Below are 17,608 nucleotides of genomic sequence, written 5' to 3' on the forward strand. Positions count from 1 at the left end.
CTTTAAACCTTGAATGTCCGTGGCAGATATTAAAACACCTTTCTTTCGTTACGCGAGAAGCTGGAAACTGGATGCGGAGGAAACGAGAATTGTTTTCATTCCAGTGCGACATCTTTTTCATTCGTATAACGCCACTAAAGTGCATCCTTGTCATTCGCGTCGTTCTTCTCGAAATCGTCGCATTCAGAAATCTCAGACTTTACTTCGTGAAGAAGCTGCGAAATCTTTAAGAATGGGGACGAGAGAACAATCTTTACGCGGATGATGTAATAAAATAAATGACTGACGCAGCGTCGCGCATTGTGCCTGATACAATGTTTGCGTTATCAATTTTAATTTACGATGATTGGATGTGAAAAAACCACTTTAATAAAATTTTTATCTGTCCAACGCTCTTACCGCAAATAAAAATTGAATTTAAATGAAACAATATGGAACGCGTGGATTGTTTTGCGTTTGAGGTTGATAAGTTTTAAATGGTAGTACAATATCAATTGAAGATTTAAAAGTATTGGAAATATTGAAAATTTTTGTGCGCTTCTCTCCCACTACAAATTCAATAAAACTTAGTAAACTTAATAAAAATTAATAAAGTTTAGTAGATTTTAGTCTTCAATATTCTTGTTAGTCGAGTGTGATTAATTACGATCATAATTCATCTTCCACATTGTTTTGTTTATAAATATTCTCATGTGGTAAAACTCCATCAATACCTATACTATTGGAAATGCAGTTATTTATATGTGAAATTTATATGTTTTGTTGATTTTAAATTCGATATCGAGATATATATACTCCTATTTTCATTTTGGAGCCGCGGTAATTACTTCTACGAAAAAACTAGAAATAATGTATAAAACAATTCTGTATATTTAATATGATTTCCAATCTATCAATAAATTAATGATCGGTATGTTCATTTATTAATTTTTGTTGTTCGTTTCGTGGTTTTTCTCTGAGTTTGACTACATTTATTTACTTGTGAAAAATAAATGAAAGCACGTGTTTGATAGTTGTATTCGAGACCAGAACACATAGATTCTTCCTTATCTTTTACATATGTTATCTACCTTATCGGAAATTAGCACCCCAAATTTGACTATTTAGCTTTTAAACTTAAATTTACCATTTTCCTAAAGAAAAAAGAAAATGTTTATAAACATTAATAATTCGCAGTACCGACGTATATAATATCTGGCTACATGTTTATTTTCCCGATTCCCTGCATTTGTATTCGATATTGTCGCCCGATGAAAATACAGAAAAACCGTATATCGCGACGGTTCGATCAGCGGCGTATCTTTTACGCGCGTCGTTTTTCTTCTTTATCGTTTGGTCTGCAAATCACGCTTCAATGCATCCATACTGTTTTTCAATCCTGTATCATATACACCAGACGCGGCCATCTGTGTTTTTCATGCGGATCTCGGAAACTCAACAACTTTTTAGTTATCCCCTTACTTTCAATTTACTCGCGGTTAGAGCTGTTTCTCTCTGTCTCTCCTTCTACCTACTCTCTTTCATTCTCTTTCTCCCTCCTTCTCTTTCTCTTTTTCATGCTCTGTCAATTTTTTCACTAAGCTTAATGCTGGGGGCCGCAATTTTAGTAACGCGCCACAAAGGGTCGACGTTTTTAACAAAAAGGGTTGGTCGATGTGTTCATGTGTTTATACCCTCTCGCCGATTCCCACGTCTACTTAGCAGATTCTATATATCGAGTTATCGCGGGCAAAGAAGAGCTCCGCGCGTCGTTTCCGTGCTGAAGAAACCGCATGAAAAGCATAACAAAGGCGCGAATAACAGAACGAAATAATATTGGTTGTTCTTTAACAAACAGTGGAATATCATTCGGTATTTCGTGAGACCAATTTTATGTATGGGGTTCTTTAAAAATGCATCCGTACGATAGATTCCCTTGTGGAGAATCGATAGGCTTCAAATGATATTCATGAAGTCGCCTCGCAACTAAACGTATTCCCATCGTATATTATTTACCTTCCGTTTCAATCCTACTCTTGGGTTATAAGCGAGATGTATCGAACCGAGCGTTTTGATGGTCATCCGAAATCGAACCAGTAATCTCCTCTCATAAATTTTGGGAAGGGACTTCAACTGTCTCTGAGCACCGCAAGTGATCGGTAGCTCTGTACGTATTGATCTATACCCTGTACTACATACAACGGTAACCGAAAACTTCTCTACGCTTGCATGTGCTAGTTCGCAATCAGCTCGGCGGAACTGGTACGCGCTTACGAATTTGCATTGTTTTCGCTCGGCAGGAAAGTCGTATCGTTAATGCGAACGAATGCAACCGCTGCTTGAAATTAAAGTACTTTTTATTGTCGAAACAACCGGATTTATACCGCCGATCCTTTTAATCGATCGTGTGCCATTCCATCTGTAACTAATTATGGCATTCGACGAGATATTTCCTTCTGCGTATATCTGCCGCGTTTGACATACAATTACATTCACGCTATTGCGAATACGTCACACTTACAAATTGATCCCGTCGTATCCAGCCCCGATGCCGACGTGATCCACCCCGGCTATCTTCCGCACGTGATTGATGTGTGCTGTAACATATCACGAAAATTGCATGTATTACGTAATCGTAGTAATGACCGCTGCGCTTAGCGTACCACGATATATATACGGAACCCGTATAGCTCATTTGCCATATAACGAGGAAAATTACATTCGCCACCCTAACCGCGGGCTGGCCTAGCAAGCTCGGACTGCCCGTGAATGCAGTGCGGACGATTTTTCAACTGCGACTAATAACACCGTGAGTTACTACTCTCCGAGAGAGCCGCAAAGAAAATTACCTACACTTATATTATGTATTATTTCCTCCGTTTCCATTGTTGTCCGCCAGCACAACGCATATTTATCTTTTTTTTTTGCACACACATTTGACGTATAACGTCGTACGTCCACTGCAGTCGCGTTTGCGTCCCCTGCGACTGCCTAGTTAGTCATAATTGCTAACACAATACTGCACGATGCGCATAATTAATTCCTACTTTTAATAGAAGAGAATATTGCGCTCGCGAATTGAATAACTTAGAAGTAATCGGTTAATGCTGCGCGGACTCGTCTTCCTATTTATTATTTGATTTATAAAATCGAAAGGGACGGTAAATTCATTTGCAATTAGCGCGGTCGCGCGAATCGCAAAAAACCAAAAGGAAAAGGTTCGCGGAAGCGTATTAATCTTCCAGTCGAGATAACCGGAATTAAGGCAGACGGATTACGTTCTATTTATTGCCGGCAATCGTATCTGTAAATGCAATTCTCCCGTGAATAGGCAAGCTTCGAAGTGTGTCTCCTCCCCCGCCGAAGATGGATAAAATCGAATAATAATTTGGACAGGTACAATGAGATCATGAACGTGCGCATAAACAATGAAAATTTGCATATCCGTCAGACGGATGTTATTGTTAACTCGGAAATGGTTACGCACGCGCGCACGGATATAATTTACACCTCGGTAACGTGATACATCACGATATATAATTTACACTCCGCAGCAATGCAAAATCCAAAAGACAATTTCACGTACTTATCAGAATTATATGAACGAATTTCAATCTTCGGCTAATTGAATAAATTCAATCGCTTGTTGCATCGTGAATTATTACAGGGGATAATATTTATATTTAATATATTTTAACATTTTAAGTGATAGGTATTTTGAGTGATGCAAGCGGATTATTTTATATTAAATGAATTAATTAAAATATTACTTCTGTATTTATTTTGTATATTTTTAATTTAAACAACCGCAGTTGATCGATACCGATGCAATTAACTTTAGATTGATCTCTGTAAACAACATCGTCGAACATTTTCACGTGAAAACGTAACTCTCGATTTTTTCTCTCTTTAACTTCACTCTTTAACTTTGTGGAATATAATACGCGTTAGCCATCGATTACCGATCGTCGTTAGCTATTTTCTCCTTCGCGACGTATTATTGGCGTCCAAAAATCAACAAGAAAAGTGCCTGTCTAATGAATTTTAATGCATTTACAAAGCTTAGTGTACATAATGGATAACGGCACGTCAATCACGCAGACACGACATGCATAATCGATCGGCTAAATGACATAATTCATAGCCGATCAGACTGTAGAATAATGGCGCGCCTCATTGCACCGCAATTTTGTTCGGGCTCGAGTTGCCGCGCGATGCGGAACAACATATCAGAAACGTCACAAATTTCGATTTTCATATTTGCGCCGTGTTGCTCCCGCGTTATCTCCATTATATCGTAAATTATATGTCGGCCGGCTCGGTGCGGTCTTTCAAAATTGATCACGATTCAACGGGGCACGTCGTTGTCAAGCGCGGCTAGAAAATCACGTTATGGTGAGTAAGGAGATGAGCGGGCGGCCCCGCTGATCGGAAATTCTGCTTTTAACGAGATTTTACACGTAGGTAATATAATTTGAGAAAAATTCTTCCTGTATTTATCGAAGGTAGATAATTATTCGTATCGCAGCGGAGTATTGATTGCGAAAGGAAATGAAAAAACAAAAGATGAAAACTATTTGCGTAGAGAGTAAAGTGTTTCCGTTAAGGGACGCGAGTGACTTTGTCGCATGACTGCTGCATGTTGCCATAAACGGAGGAGGTTGCATTTGCATTGCATCTCGTGAGTCGTGACGGTTGTGCCATTAGCAGGTTGCTGCGAGATCTTTCGATTTGCATGTACGACGTAAACAGCGCGGTTGACGTTTGTTTGGGTAGAATAACGTGCAAATGTCTCTCGGGATGTAGTGCATTTTAATGCTCCGTACGCGAAACACGCGCAGAATATACAAAGTCCTACAAAGTGGGAATGAAGAAACAGCGTTGCGTAAACGACGAGTCGCTATATAACGGAACGTATTCCAGCGAGTTGTGTTGTGCGACGAACCCGGCGCATATTCCAGCACGAAGAAAATCAATCCTATTGTAATTTAAAATTTATGATTGTTTTGCCAATGGATCAAAAGAGAATACGACGCGTATGTGTGAAGCCTGTTGAATGTAATTTAGAGGCTCGAATGCGAATGCGATGTTGAACGCCGGAGTGCAAAGGGTTTAAACAGCACGCGGATCGAAAATAATTTCCGCAACATCTGTGACATACGTGTACGTCGGCGAAGACGGATATGCTTTTCGGTCGCGGTTTCATCGACAGAGCTCAAATGGAGAAAATTGCGTTCACGCGCGGTAAACAAAGAAGGAGTTATTCGGCAAACGTAATGCGGGGAATTGCGAGCTGCGATAGCGCGACTCGCGCTGTTATTATTAACTCGGGGCGATTGTTGCGCGCGTGACGCGGTGGTCACCATGGGATCAGCTTTGTTGGAAAGGGCAGTGGGATAGGGCGAGGGAAAAGGGCGAATGTGTGGCGAAAGCGCGCTCGAATCAATCATCGGCGTAATACTGGCGCCAATGGCCACGGGCAAAGAGAGAGAGAGAGAGAGAGAAACGCGTTATAATACTGAAATTATCATTGCGCGCCCGCTATTTAACGCATTTCCCGTTTCACAATTCCCGTTTCAAATAATTTTCTTCCCGCTCTCCCTCGGCGGACATAATTTTCTCCGCGGCTCGGTAGCCATCGATGTAAAACAATTAGAGATGCTGCCTGCGGAAGGAAGCGATTATTCAGGCACCCGGCTACGTCCGATTACGCTACGTCCGATGCGCGGCCATCTGGACCAGCAATTATTACTTGTTCTTTCTTTTGTTACACGGTCGCGACGCATTATCCGAGATGCACGTGCTGCAATGACTGATTTTCCATTGTCGCGCGCGATACCGTAAAATTTACAATCGTCGTATCGAGCCAAAATTCTATACCGCAAGACAACATTACTGTACACCGTATCCGCTTATTTTTGTAGAAAGCACGTGGAAACACTGGGTAATGGCGACATGGAGATTATCACGATTCTAGGAAAGCTACAAATTTTCTGCGGTTCCGAGTCGAGACTGTTTTTGCACGCGAGATTCCGGAGATTAGCGGACGAAAAATGGACAAAATTAAAGAATTTATTATCTCGCGTTTATTATCTACATGGGGATTATGAATTACAGATAATTTTTAATTATTCTACCGCTTCTACAGAGAAGAAAGTGAACGATAACGATTCGCTTTATGGATCAGAATTCATTTTCGTGTCTACAAAAATTTACATAGTTTGACAATACCGCAAATGGAATTGGTTGCTCCCATGTCACGAACGTTTCGCTTTTTTATCACGTTTGCCTGTAGAAACACTCGGTCTTCGCAGGATGCACTTTGAACCGCGGTTTGGCCGCAAAAAGTGTGAACTTTAGATTACGGTTTCGCCCTATACATGATGGCTTCGGTTTCGCGATCGATCTCGCTCGCTGCGGAAGGGTATACAGTTAACTTTATAAAATGCAGCACACTATACCGTACTAATACTATTGGAAAGTTATATCACCTTGCAACAAAATTTTATTTTTTCCAGGCTGTCTATATTAATCATTTTTCTTTCTTTAATTAATATTTAATAATTAATAATTAGTTCGCATTTCAAACGAGAAATATTTTTTATTTCAATTTAATTTCACATAGTGTTTTTCGAAACTACATTCTAGATTAAATCCTATTCCCATGATTCGTATATATCTAATTGTATCAAGAATATACATAGCTGTTTATATTACCGGCGCGGTATGAAATGTTAATGTTTTCGGAACTTCGAGCCGCTCTGTAATAATGCAAATATGATAGCAACCCGTGGGAATTGGCACCTAACGTGAAAACTCATTTGGTCGCTTCAGCAGAGAAACGCTTCGAATATTCTCTTTGCAACGTCAACGGCGACGTTAAAAGCCGCTCAGTTGCGGTACGTCAGTCGAAAAAAGAATGGACTAATTGCACACGATTTTTGTTTCCCTCTCAATTAGTTATCTTGGAACAGAGAAGAATAACGATTATCGTGCTTAAAGGTACAAAAAATGAAAGCACGTCGGAGCAATGCTATATCATTGAAAAAGACATTTGCGCAAAACATTTGCCATTTTTATTAATGCCATATTTGTTTCCTACATATTCCGGAAAAAATACGGAAATATAAATGCGGGAAATAGCTGATTTTATCAAATATTGAATTGTATTACGTGTGCATACGTGTTGTTTAAAAAATAATCACATATTTCGGTAGAGAAATATCGAGCTTCAAGTCCACACAAACATTTACAGCTGATTGGATTTCATGAAATTTTATTTAATACATTGCGAGGGGCAAACAAACCGATGGTGTAACATCCCTTTTTATGGGTACAGGTTTCGCGATCACAAATCTATTAATAATCAAAATGAAACAATAGTTATCACAGCTCACCTGCCACATCTTCGAGCGTCGATTTTTCGCCACAGCTGATAAAATGGGGGTAGAAGGATACCATAACTATACCACCGGTCTGCGCCTGTAAATAAAGTATTCATATTCCTCTTACAATTAGCGTAATGGCTGAATTAGATAAAATATAAAAGAAATTATTTATCTATTTGAAAATTTAGTGCTTATACACTGTTAAATTCGTAGTGCTAAATTATACTCAATTTAAGTCACTTTTAACCATTTCTGTAGATCGCCATTGTTTCTCGTTAATTTAACTAAAACAATGTTAATTTAACTATATATACTAAAGGAGTTAAAATAATACTGTTTTATGTTAAAATGATAAATTTTAACACACACATGGTAATTCAAGGTAATAAAATGTTATATAATTCAAGGTATTTGGTTTAAATTTGATCCTTTAATATTTAACAGTGTATAATTACGAGGCAAATTATTCGGAGCTAGGTCATCGCGTAATATATGCTTTGAATTAATGCGTAACACGTGCTCGTTATCTTTCACTGCTTCGTCGTCGACGAGCTTACCAAAAGTCGCAACGCGTGGTCAGGCACATTTCGCGAGGAATTGCAAAGAGCGTGAGCGCTGCTGTGACTGAAAATCACCGGTGCCCTCGACGTCGTCATGGCGGCCAGCATCGTGGGCACCGAGACATGAGAGAGGTCCACCATCATCCCAAGTCGATTCATCTCCAGCACGACACTCTGCAAAGTTTCACAGTGCAACGTTAAATAGTTTCGATACTCGCGGATGCCCGCTCTCACGATAATGGCATCGAGGCACCGCGGATTAAAATACTTTGGAGAATCTCGGACTTCGCGTTAACGCCGAAAAACATTCCGATGCAACTCTCGAATATTCTTGCGATAAACCGACTAATCCGGATTACATGGACTCGCAGAGATTCACCGGGATTCGTTCGAGGGTAATATAATGTACATATTATTACACAACTCCTCTTATAAATTATTTTTTTCGCAAATTTATAATTATGATCCTGATAAATTGTTTGGACGAGCCATTCGGAAGAGAGAGAAAGAGAGTACTTCTTGTTTATTGTTGCTGTTTCCTTAAGATTAAAGTAGAACGAACTGAGAGTTTGTTATACGTATCTGTCGAGTTGCTTTTCGAATTAAATTTCGTGTTAGTAGTGGAACAGAAGGACTGGTTTATAGTACGTGCACGTTAGGTCAGTGACACTTATTGCGCGAGTCGGATTGAGCTTCAGAACGAATTCTTTCTGGAGCTGCAACCTTCTCGAGAAGAATGCCAATGCGAGGGGCAGTGGCCCATAAAATAAATCGAAAAGTCGGATTTCTTATGGCTGCATTCGCCGATCAATATGCATAAGAGATAACAATCGTATCTAATTTATGCATAGCTTGCAACTCGTATTACTCGCAGAACATAACGTGATATTTTATACAACTATTTGATAAAGCTAACAAAACAGCTTCGGTGAAATAAAATTTTTACTATCTTTATTATAGAAAAAAAAAATTAAGATCTTACAGTATTTGGGGCGATTTTATGTTAAAATTAGAAAACGCATAATTATAGTAAAATTATTATACATGAAATATTAACGCTTGATAAGAGATAAGGTCAAAAACCATGTTTTTTTAAATGCATATGCGTATTGTTAACAATAATATCTACAGTCTCGTAAAACTAACGATGAAAATTGAAACCCTCTGAATTCTTTGGCACGGAAGAGTCATCCTTGTTAGGAGCCAAGTTGTCGCACGAATTCCGATTTCTTTCCTGCGCGGTGAACGTTATCTCCGTTAAACGAGAATGCTTTGTTAAACTGGCAACGTGATAAACTGAACGTCTTAGGATTCCTTCTCAGCTTTCTTATTCCCCACGGCTTTGCCATAGTTGTGCCTCGGCTTTTTTTTCTCTCAAGTCGTGACGGATTCTTAGCGTGACTTCCGTCTCGTTTTCATTGTGGATGCTTCAGGCACAAGGGAAGCTGCACGAGAGGATTCTCGAGGTGACGGATAAATAGAGAAAACTCTCACGTGTGTGTAAATCTTGTAACAGATTGAGCGACGCGTTAAATGGAGAATTATAATGTTGGGAAACATGTAGATTTAAATATAAAAAATTTATTAATCAAATTCTTGCATGTGATAAACCTTTGCTTTTTTTTATTACTATGTACTTCTTCAGATTTTCTTATAACGAACTTATGTTTCGAAAAAACTATATGCATTTTTAATAAGACTACAATAAAGTCAGAGGGAACTCGAGAAAAATCATGTTGCATAAAATCATGGAAAGAGAAGAGTGCAATTGAGATTGGTCACGTGCGAGTGACACGCGATAGGATAGTGTTTTGTTGGTTTTGTTGGCTAGCAGCCTTGATGAAAAGGGGAGAAAGAGATCAGAGAGATGCGTAAGCCTGGCTCAAGCGATTCTTTTCCATTATTCAAGCAATTTATTTTCTGAAGCGGCATTCCGCGTATTCGCGACCTATTCCGACTTTTCGCTATAGTTACCTTCCCTTTGCCTGGAAACGGTAAATTTTAATAAAAATAGCGGATTAATGAAAGAAGAAACAATCGCGATTGATTATTTAGAGTTCTGTTTCTACTTATAGGTACTTTGATCAAGGAGATGCATTATTTTATAAATTTTATTGTATCGATTTTGTAGTAAAGAGTATCTTTTTATTCTCGCGGACGAATATATTTACAAGCCATTTATAAGACGTCGTGAGATGAAATAGCGAGTAATCATAGGCAAAATACATTTGTACATGAATATTTGATTGATGAAGATTAGTAGGGGTCTCTTTTATGGGATACATTATTACTCTAATCTATGAACTCATTACCAGCACATTCATAGTGAATTTATATCTTTCGGAGGATGGACGATATATATATATATTTTTTTGGTTATTGGAAGAATCCACCCTCGAGGATCTTCGGGGTGTGTTAAGGTGGCGCAATGGTGGTGGGGCTGGTACGACCTATCGGCCGACAGGATGACGAATAAGCTTCATTCTCCCATGAGTCCTTTTGAAAGGTATCCACTCGTATCATAGATACGTTCTTCCATTCATTGCTCCCTCAGGTATTTTTCGGAGCGAAAACCGAGGAAGGGGTCGGGGACCCCTTTATTTATTCTCTTTTCACCCATGCGTCTAATCTTTTTCCTAGTCGCGATTTTTGACTCCGAGACGAAGCTAATTCACCGCAATCGTACAGTTTTGGTATTCATTATTCTTGACAAATCAAAATCGATTTCCTCAATGTATTATATTATTTAATAGAAATGGTGATAGAATATTTTACATGGAATATTATCGATTATTACCATCCCAATTCCCAATTTCATTGGAATTTTATTTTACGAACTGGCGTTATAAACGTCATGCGTATAATAGAGACATTTTTCGGTCTTTTAATAATACTAGATAGAGACAGAAAGAGATATATTTTCCAGTTTGAATAAATATTCCTTCACAAAGGAAATTTTTATATGAATAAATAATGCACTTTATCAAAATTACAGTAAATAAAATTAAATTTGAAATTTTAATCTTTATTCAGCGGAATAATTTTAAAATTTTTTATTCTCAATAAAGTTTTTTTTACAGAATTTTTATTAATATTATTATATTAATATTTTTTATTGTTGCATACTATTAGAATGACTGTATAACATAAAACTTTATTTAGTTTCTCTCATATAAAATATAAGATTTTTATTTTTATAATAAAGGATTTCAAATAAATCTCTTTTATTGAAACTTTTAAGATAAAAATTCCAACCGAATTTTAATAAATAATAGAAATTAGGCAGTTTCGATACATTTAGTACTTTTGCCTATATATAAATCTTTTATAATAATGAAATTTTAAAACTTTTGGAAGCTATAATTCTAACAAGAAAAAATTCCACAATAGCTATTATTCGATTTGTGTTATCTACAATAATTTTCCTAATAATAAATAAAACATATACAATGAATTATATAAAAATTCTGTAAAATAATGTTGACTTATTTATCAAACATTTTGTTTATCGATATTATTGAGACGCGCGTTGTCAATTTTACAAGGTTCCCTTCGCGAATACGTGGCGGCATTCAAAATTGTATTCTCCGAAATTATACTGGTTTCAATCCCTTGCAATTCTAACGTCGCTTTCCGGAAATGCATTTTTCGCTCGATCGAAACGTACTGCCTAAATCCCAGACAAGATTTGGTCTCCTCGCTCGTTTCGCGGAGACAGAGGATCAGTGAATGACGTTTCGCTTTGGTTGCATAGGAAATTGCGCGATTCGGAATGCCGAAAGTTTTTCCGATGAGTGACCCAGCGAATCGGAGCCGAGAGCAAGTGGAATGGAAAACACGCGGACCTTCTGGATATATGCGGCGAGAACGCGAGACACTTTGATTGATTCAAGTTGGCGACGACGACGGCGGGACGGGACGGCTGGTCATCCCGTGTTCTTTCTCAAAGGTTGAAATTTACCCTCTGCGACATCCGCGCTTTGCCGTCGCCCACGACCGCCGTTATCGTCCAACTTCAGTTTGCGAAACTGTCGGCATCCTGGCGACTATTTAGACGCCAACTCCTACAACAAGCACGCAGCTGGCCTCAAAAGGGCGGCCGGTCAACCCATAACGGAAACTTATCGGCCAGCTGTACTGCCATATTGCTACTTCGCTGGACATCCGTGTCGCTCTTCTGGCGTTCGGTTGCGACGAATTAATTCAGAAACTGCCACGAGAGCTGTCGCAGCTTTTCTTCGAATTCAATTCGCGAAATTTTGATCCGCGACGTTCTGCATAAGTCGACATGTACGGGCCGCCATATTGGCCGCAAGTTTCATATAGTTTCCGTTTCACGGAATAATCGCGAGTTGCACTGTCGTATTATTGTGCAATAGTGAATGTAGTTGTGAAAATGCGGGTGAAACTGAGTAATATAATATTCTTGTTATCTATATATTTCTCAAGTCTACAATAAATCATCTTATTCTTGATTTGAAGAAAACTAATAACGTCATTTCCAAGACTTCCGATAATATTTCAATACAGCATTGCAGCTACATTGAGAGTACCAACGTTCACGTTATTGCTACGTTAAAACGGATTAAGTCTTATCTGTATATCCCGAGCGCGAGAGTGAAAATCGATTTTGATAACAGCTCACTAAAGTTTGTCGATGGTTAAGAACCGAATGCGCGCGCGGTCGGGGGATAAGGGACAAGGGGGTAAAAAGCGAGAAAGTTAATAAAGGGCCGGTGTTCGAAAGTTCAGCGGCGCCTACGAGATAGTCCGCGGATCCCGGGAATTAAGATCGGAGCGGGCCGAGAGGAAACGATAATGCAGTTTTAAAGAGCCCCCGATATAGCCCGCGTACACGCTAAAGCGCGCGAACTTTATGAAATTAAGGGAATGGGAAGCTGCAATATTGATAACGTCGCGAAGTCGACCGTGGTAAGTAGTTAATGCCCGTCCGGCGCGGGGACACCGGGGGGGGGGGGCGGGGGGGCACGATGCGAGACAAGTACCTCGACGGGGCGATTAATGCCCTTATGTCGAAGCCTCTGAGAAATGATCTCGCGAAAGAAATATCGACTATTCCTCACACGTATAACCCATTTCTCTCGATTCTTATTCTTTTTTCGCGAAATATTAACCTATTGTCCTCGGAAGTCTGGGATAGTGCGGCATAATAAATCACTCATCTGCAGTTTGCTCACTTTCTCTCCTCTTTCTCTCTCTTTTTCTGTTTCTCTCTTCCTCTTTTTTCTTCTTTTCCTTCTTCTTTTGCTGAAGTTTTTATCTTGTTTATTACAATCCCATTCGATTCCATCGGGACTCCGCAAAGTGATTAATCATCGAAGAAGTAAAGTTGCATCTTAACAGCAACCTACATCGAAGTGGAATCTCATGTATCCACTCAATGTAATACTCAAGTGCGTAACATAAGGAGACGTCGTGTATTATTTAACATTATTTCGCACAATATTAAAAAAAGCGCTCAAGAGCATTCGGGGCGTCGAGAGTGAGTGACACACGAAAAAGAGTTGCGCGTGTCCTACTTTTGATGCAGGCCCGTGTGATCCTCCTATGGGCTGCTCCTTTCCCGTGATTTTAGTCCGCGCTTTCGGTAGGTAAGGGCTTTGCCGAAGCAATTAAGCGAGAGCATCGGGGTGTGACTGAGTGTGCTTTTAGCGCCGGTGTAGCAACGATCCGTAGATATCGGCCACTTTTGGCGTGCGCATGCACGCGAGATGCGAATCGGATTCGACGGATCGCTCTCGAACGTGGGCGCGTGTAAGTGCACGTCAAGATCCACACACGTCGCGTCGATACAAAGGGTCACGTAGAAGGTTGGAAAACGTAGCTTCGGGATATATTGTAACAGGGAAAGAGATACCTCCGCGATACGTAGCCCACCGAGCGAAGCTATCTTCCGCCCGTGTACGTGGCGTATCATGGAAGCGCGATACTTATCCTCTATTTTCTTTCGATATCGCTGTTGTGGATGGCTGATTAAATCGCTTCACTTTTGATACGATACAACCCGAAAACTAAAAAGCACTGTGAATGCTGATCACTCTCTGAGATATTACCAAGAAGTCGCGGTATTAAGTTTATCCGATTATGTGAAATTTAAATAGAATAAAACATTCGGCTGAAAAGATAGGAAATTAATGTAATTTAAAACAAGTTGAAGCGGATTATTTAATTTCGCTTTCAATTCGATATTTCTCCCAGTTTCCAATAACCTCAGTATTTATTGGCTTTTTTCTACCGTCATTTTACAACGAGAGATCTTTGTTTTATACACGATTTCCAATTCCCAGCCAATAAAGAAGAAATAAAAATTTTTTTTTGGAAATTAGGACATATTTTAAATCGTTTTTGCGACGGATCCATTTACGTATAAATAAAATACGACAAATACGACTATGCAATCATATGCAACGGGGTCGGGAAGGGCTTTATAACGGAGTCGTTTCGATTTGATCAGACTCGTCGTCGGATTTTTCATGCTTCGCCAGTTAATTTTCCATACTATGAGCGCGTAAAGTGAGATGCAATTCAACACGTCAGCGATATTGGCCTCGTTTTTTGCTTGATTGAGCATTTGCGTAGTTTTCAATTTTCGGCATTTCTTCATCATAAAATGCAAGCCGTGAAAATGCTCTAATCAATAAAGGCGCACGGTTTCATGTTTAACATCTTATTTAGTTTTAAAGTTTCATTTCTCTACATCCTTTTGACGCATATTTGAAACGCTTTCCTTCACCGCTCGCAGTCGTAAATAATATAATCATTCTGTCGAGGGCATCGCTGTTGAAAGTAAAAACGTGTGAAGGAATACGCGCGAGAATGCGCTATTCGAAAAGGTCGTAGAGATACGCGAGGATATTAATCGAATATGCTAGAAAATAATTAAATAAACTGCTGCAAATGAAATATTGTCTCTGCTGGCTCGCTGTACTTATTCAAGGAAATCCATTTTACGCGACGTTGAATCTGATGACGCTTTTCCGTAGCGAGACGAGTGTTTCCTCGGAGAGATCATTCCGGATAATAATTACAGAAAAGGATTTTGTAAATTGCAACGCTCTATTAAATGTCCGAAGATACTTGCGTATATGTTCAACGTCTCCCTTTTCTCGTATAAAGGCACAACCCTTCTACTTTCTTTTCCTTAACGGCTTGACACTTGCTTACGTATTTCCTCATACTATTGCAACGTGAGTCGTGGTAGCCGCGTTTTCCTTTTACGAAAGTTTTCCCACTAGAACGATCCCCAGTCCTGGTCGAGGGGAATGGACTGGAAGAGAGCGGGATGAAACGGTCTAGGTATCGGATCCTGTTACTTTTCTCAGCGGTTTTCCATACACACGGCTGCTTCATTGCTCACTAGACGAGCAAGACTTCCATATTATAGTACGATATGTCTCTTAATATATTTTACACGTATACACGAACAAGAAAAAGAAGGAACGAGCACAGGTTTATTTGTGATATGAAAATATATTTGAATCGAGTATTAAGGATACAGTTATTATATAATAAAGGAATTTCATTTTAAGACAATTAAGACATTGCACAAAGGATAAATGCACAAAAGAGAGAAGGAGCGACGGTAACTAGTAATAAGGGCGTGTTATATAATAAGGGCTTCTGTCCATAACGCGAGAGTTAAGTAGCGATTTGAAAGTAATATTGAAAAAGTTTAATGTATACATCAAAGAGATCGGAGGGACGTTCTTTAAAAGGAAGAGTGCCTATGTTCTTTTATGGCGTTGAAGTAAGGAGATTCGACGGCTTTCTTTTTTAGACTCCAGTTCTGAAGTATCGCCGGGAATTTTCAGCGAGTGCTTGAAAACCTGTTTATTGCTCAGGTGTAGGTGAGAAATGATGCGGATACCGGTCCGAGGCATAAAAGAAAAGCGAGGGATCATATATAAAGCTCCTACCGCGAGACGGGTCTTGCAATATGGGCGGCAACGGGGCGGAAAAGGAGTATATTCTTTCTGGATTGTTACGCGCGAGGGTAAAAGATACACGTGTCGAAATTTATTCGACGAACATTACGTATAAAAACGGACATACCAAAATTAGTATTTATTGTGCGTTTTATATATTTTTTAAGCAAATATAAAAAATTGTCGATTAAATGACTAAAACGAATGGAAGATATATATTAGATATATATCAGATCAACTTGTGTGAGTAAATTGTACGTTAATCATATGTATGAAGAAAAATGATTAAAATTATGATCGTTCCGAGGAATGCTCTTTATACATATTTTCTTCTCTGGGATATAAAGAAAGTTTCCTATAAATATGCCGTACCGTTCGTGCGCTTTATATCGTTGCGAAATGACTGTTCTTCGCGTCATAAAAAGTTACATTTGAATTATTCCGCTAGATTTCCAAATGGAAACTCCCTGGGAAACATTCTACTTCATCCATCCATCTTGATCGCGAGCTTTTTTACGGTCGAGTGGATCCTCCGTGCTTTCTGTAATCCGTGACTCGAAGCGGGAAACGCCCGATTCCTTTTCTACTGGCGCGCAGAACGTCAGCTTATTTACTCGAAATCGTGTCGATACGATAGATAAGACAGACGCGACGTAAATGGGTCGTGCGGGAGGAAGAGAAAGAGAGGCAATAGGAGGACCGGCAAAATCTGTCGTAGTCTTGCAGATAATGCGCATCACTTCTCACGGTTTTAGTAGCGTGTCGGCTGGTTCACGGTACGTGAAGATTTATAATGTCCCGACTTTCGGTTCAACGGAGGCACAGTTAGCCAGCGTGCAGCTAGGTCGATCCCTTTTTCATCGTCAAGAAGCGGAAAGAGCACTGCGGAAGAAACTGGGAAAGAGGTCGACGAATTCTCAAGTACCTGAATATTCAAAAAGCCCTAAATATTCGCGAATGCTTCGCGAATACCTGTCGGATGTAATTTAATATATGCTGTTAAGACGTAGGAAGACGTAGAAGAAATTTTTCTGCATTATTTATTTATAATAATGGATTGTAGTCAAAAAATTGTCACTGGAAATAACATGGGCATCCCACGCTAGTTATGAGCAGGGACATGAGAAAAGAATGATTTGAAGAGGAGGACATTCGATTTTCGTCGATGATAAATGAAAACGTTTATGTGATTTCGAGGATCAAGCGGTGAGACGGTTCGGTATGCGAAGGAAACATCATTTACACCGTCGAACACGACGACGGCAGTTTCATCGACAAATTCAGTAGATTAAATCGCGCCAGTTTGATTGTTCCAAACAGACACGTCGACTCGACACTGTCCCAGATGACGGAATATCGGAACAGTTAAGCCAGCCAACCAACCGAATTGATTGCGTCGAATGTTGCTGAGTTGGAGAGGGGCCCTCGACCATCCTGGGCACCGAATCGTATCGGTGTCGAGTTCGCCCCTTGACAGAGACCGTCTACATCCAGTGCATGGAAGTTTTGAACGTTTGCTGGACCAGATGTTTCAACACACTCGAATCGATATAAGGTTTAATGCCGGTTATCGATGTCCCGGAACGAACCCAATCTGGATCGTTTGCGACGACGGGCTGACACCGCGTGAACTTTCGTACATAAATAAACTGTCGCAGATGTGTATGTTTCAACGATCCGTCCAAGTTTTAAAGATCGATTGATTAATCCCGAGGCATGCGTCGTTGATGTTTAA

The 17,608-nt window shown here is 39.6% G+C and overlaps 1 protein-coding gene across 2 annotated transcripts in view; it reads right to left on the minus strand.

Annotated features, from left to right (window-relative positions):
- Positions 1–17,608, minus strand: part of LOC139771040 (dipeptidase 1) — a 75,954-nt gene that overhangs the window by 15,220 nt on the left and 43,126 nt on the right. For both annotated transcript variants that reach the window (XM_071703483.1, XM_071703493.1), the window contains exons 7-9: positions 7,925–8,101; positions 7,377–7,461; positions 2,501–2,576 (exon numbers count right to left, since the gene is read on the minus strand). In XM_071703483.1, coding sequence (XP_071559584.1) covers positions 2,501–2,576; positions 7,377–7,461; positions 7,925–8,101 — 338 coding nt within the window. The remainder of the gene's footprint in view (positions 1–2,500; positions 2,577–7,376; positions 7,462–7,924; positions 8,102–17,608) is intronic.

The sequence above is a fragment of the Temnothorax nylanderi genome, unplaced genomic scaffold (genome assembly GCF_030848795.1).
Source record: "Temnothorax nylanderi isolate EJ_2023f unplaced genomic scaffold, tnyl_v1.0 TNYL_tig0003_pilon, whole genome shotgun sequence".
NCBI lineage: Eukaryota > Metazoa > Arthropoda > Insecta > Hymenoptera > Formicidae > Temnothorax > Temnothorax nylanderi.